The 2,737-nt window shown below is 43.0% G+C and overlaps 1 protein-coding gene across 1 annotated transcript in view; it reads left to right on the top strand.

Annotated features, from left to right (window-relative positions):
- Positions 1 to 371: 371 nt before the first annotated feature.
- The window catches only part of NPL (N-acetylneuraminate pyruvate lyase (dihydrodipicolinate synthase)), a 10,494-nt gene continuing 8,128 nt past the window's right edge, over positions 372 to 2,737 (top strand). Inside the window, 2 exon segments of the mRNA XM_009580999.1 lie at positions 372 to 436; positions 2,072 to 2,145. Of these exon segments, the coding sequence (XP_009579294.1) occupies positions 372 to 436; positions 2,072 to 2,145 (139 nt within the window).

A 2,737-nucleotide genomic window follows, 5' to 3' on the forward strand; every position in this document is an offset into this window, starting at 1 on the left:
GTGCGAGGTTGCCTTTCTCGGGGGAAGGGTTTTGAGCCCGGTTCTCTGCAAAACTCTTCTCTCTTCCCAGCTGGCAGACGTTGCCAGGCGTGTGCCAGACCATAGCCTATGGGTGGAAAAGGAAGGGAAAAATAGCGTGTAACTGCACCTGGTGCTCCCAGTCCTGGCCGGGCATGGTGCTGGCTGCAATAAGCCGCTCTTTCAACAACAACAACAAAAAGGCAATTCTCTCTAACTAAAAATAACACCCTTGCGAAGTCCACTTCTTCTGAACTTTGCCTGTCTAGTTTTGCTGTTAACAGAAGTTAGTTGAAGCTCTGCTTAAATAAAGATGGGAATCATGTTTATCTCTTTCTTTTCCAAACAGCTCAATGACACCCAGCACAAAGTTACAGGGTCTTGTAGCTGCTACAATCACTCCAATGACTCCTGATGGGTGAGTATGACCCTATATCACAACATGGCATGTTGTCAGAGTCGCACTGCTTACTGTTACCTTAAAACCCTGTCTCCCTTCTTTCTTATTTGGAACTGATCAGTTTTGGTTTTGTTTTTAAATCAGATCTCTGATGGGATGGGGAGACTACTAGGCTGGTTCCACTAGCACTAGAGTGGGTTCCCTTAGCCTCTGCATCCTCCTGTTGCTTGGCAAGTGCTGCAGGTCTGGGTTTGGAGAGTTTGGTTCAGTCTCACATGTCTTTTTCTACTGCTTTTATAGGTGCAAATTAAATCATAGAAAGGTTATACACGTAGACTATTGCAGTATTTTCATGTCTGTTAAGGCAAATCACGGTCCTAGTTAAAAAGAGCTCGAGAGCTAGAAAATAACTGTCACAATCTGATGTCCTTTTAGACTTTTCTGTACCCTAGCTAACTCATGCATGCATTCACATATATATACGTGTGCATGGAATTAGTCTAAAGAAGAAAATATTGCAAGGACTGCACAGTTCTGAAAATAACATCAAACCGAAAGTTGAAATTCAGCCTTCCTCAAAGCAGTCACGGTAAACAGATGTCCTCCCTACTGCATCTTGATGTTGCAAGACAGATTTGTTTGGAGTCAGCAAAGGACCCTGAGCTTCTCTGATGGAGGATGTGTCAAGATCTGTATGTGTTTCTGAGGGAGACGGTGGAGATTTGCTAGTACAGTCCTCTGAAAGTGAGCCTTTACTTTTGAAACGTAAAGCATGGTACTGTCTCCGTCAGGGAACTCATTTGCATTGCAGTCGCTGCTTCGTTTCTTGCTTTAAAGGAAGCTTATTTCCAATTTCATTTTTTATTACTACTCAAATTTATTGCAACATGGTATTTGGAGAGTGATCTGGGCCTACTGCCTGGAATGCCTGGCCCTTGTAAGATATGTTCTGTGAAAGCAGCTATGAAATTTGGGGTGATGTGTGAACCCAGTCAAGGTCCCAGAATTGACTTCCAGACTATAGAGTTGGTCTGTATGTTTGACAAATGAAAACAACAGTGAAATATTATACACTGATAAACAAAATAAGTTTGTCCTGCAGAGAAGATAAACCTAGAATTCAATTCCTCCTGTTTGTCAGGGAAGTCTGTTGCTTTCCTCATCCTTCAGTGAGAGAGAGAGGTCAAAGTCACATCCAGCAGATGCCATTTCATGGTCTGTGTCCAGCAGTGACAAGTATAGTTTAACTATTTACCAGCGTTTGCACAAATATCTTTGTGCTCTCAAGAGGACTCCTGTTTTCCTCAACAGTCAAAAAGGTTTGAGGCCCTCTTGTTCTCTCATACCTCCCCAAAAAAGTCCTTTGCTGTGACGAGCCTGCAGTAATTACTAATTGAGATAAAAGTTTGGAACAGTGAAGTACTTGTCAGGAGGAAGAGGAACTGGAATAAAGAATTCAGAATTGAACTGTTACCTAAAATGTTAAACACATGCTGAGGGTATCATACCTTGGGGTAATTTGTGTGTGTACAAATGCAAGGCCTCAAAAATACGTGTCTTCTTTTGTTTTCTTAATCTCTAAGTTTAAGATATCTGGGTGGAGAATTATAGTTGCTGAAGCTCCTAAGGTTGCTGCGATTCCTTTCATTTCAGACAAATTAACCTTTCAGTGATTCGTCAATATGTGGATTATCTGGTAAGCGAGCAGAATGTGAAGAATGTTTTTGGTAAGTGCATTTTTTTTTGACAGAAACTGTGTTACACCCCTTTTGCCCAGATGGCAACCCTATGATATCTTGCCTGATAAGAGCTGTAGTGGGAGGGACTGTGGATGTGGGATCGTCCTAGACATTTATATTCACCAGTGGAGAGAGTGTAAGTGATACTTAGGGCATCTGCTTTTGCCTACACCCCATTTCTGTGTGGGATGAAATAAGCATTGCCTTCATACAGTGACATTGCCAGAGATGAATGGATAATGCTGTCTCGGCAGAGAAGACTCAACTGAATGACTCTCCCCTTTCCCTGGGCAAGATACAATCATCTGATTAAAAAACATTAGCTCAGGAGTCCAGGGAATTCAATGGGCTCATCAAAGCCAAACGGGCTTCTTTAGGAGACCTGTGGTGCACTGGGTGATACCGAGGTGGTCACTGCTCCCATCTCTTGCTGTTCTGCCTCCGTCTCGGGGACCGCTGCGGGGGCAGCAGGGATGGCTGAATAGAGAATACAGCATCTGCTAAACCACTTTCGTTCACAGCCTGGCATAGTTAAGCAAGCTGAAGTCAGTGATAAGATTTTGGTTCAAAACTTAAGTGG

This window comes from Fulmarus glacialis, unplaced genomic scaffold (assembly GCF_000690835.1).
Source record: "Fulmarus glacialis isolate BGI_N327 unplaced genomic scaffold, ASM69083v1 scaffold6857, whole genome shotgun sequence".
NCBI lineage: Eukaryota > Metazoa > Chordata > Aves > Procellariiformes > Procellariidae > Fulmarus > Fulmarus glacialis.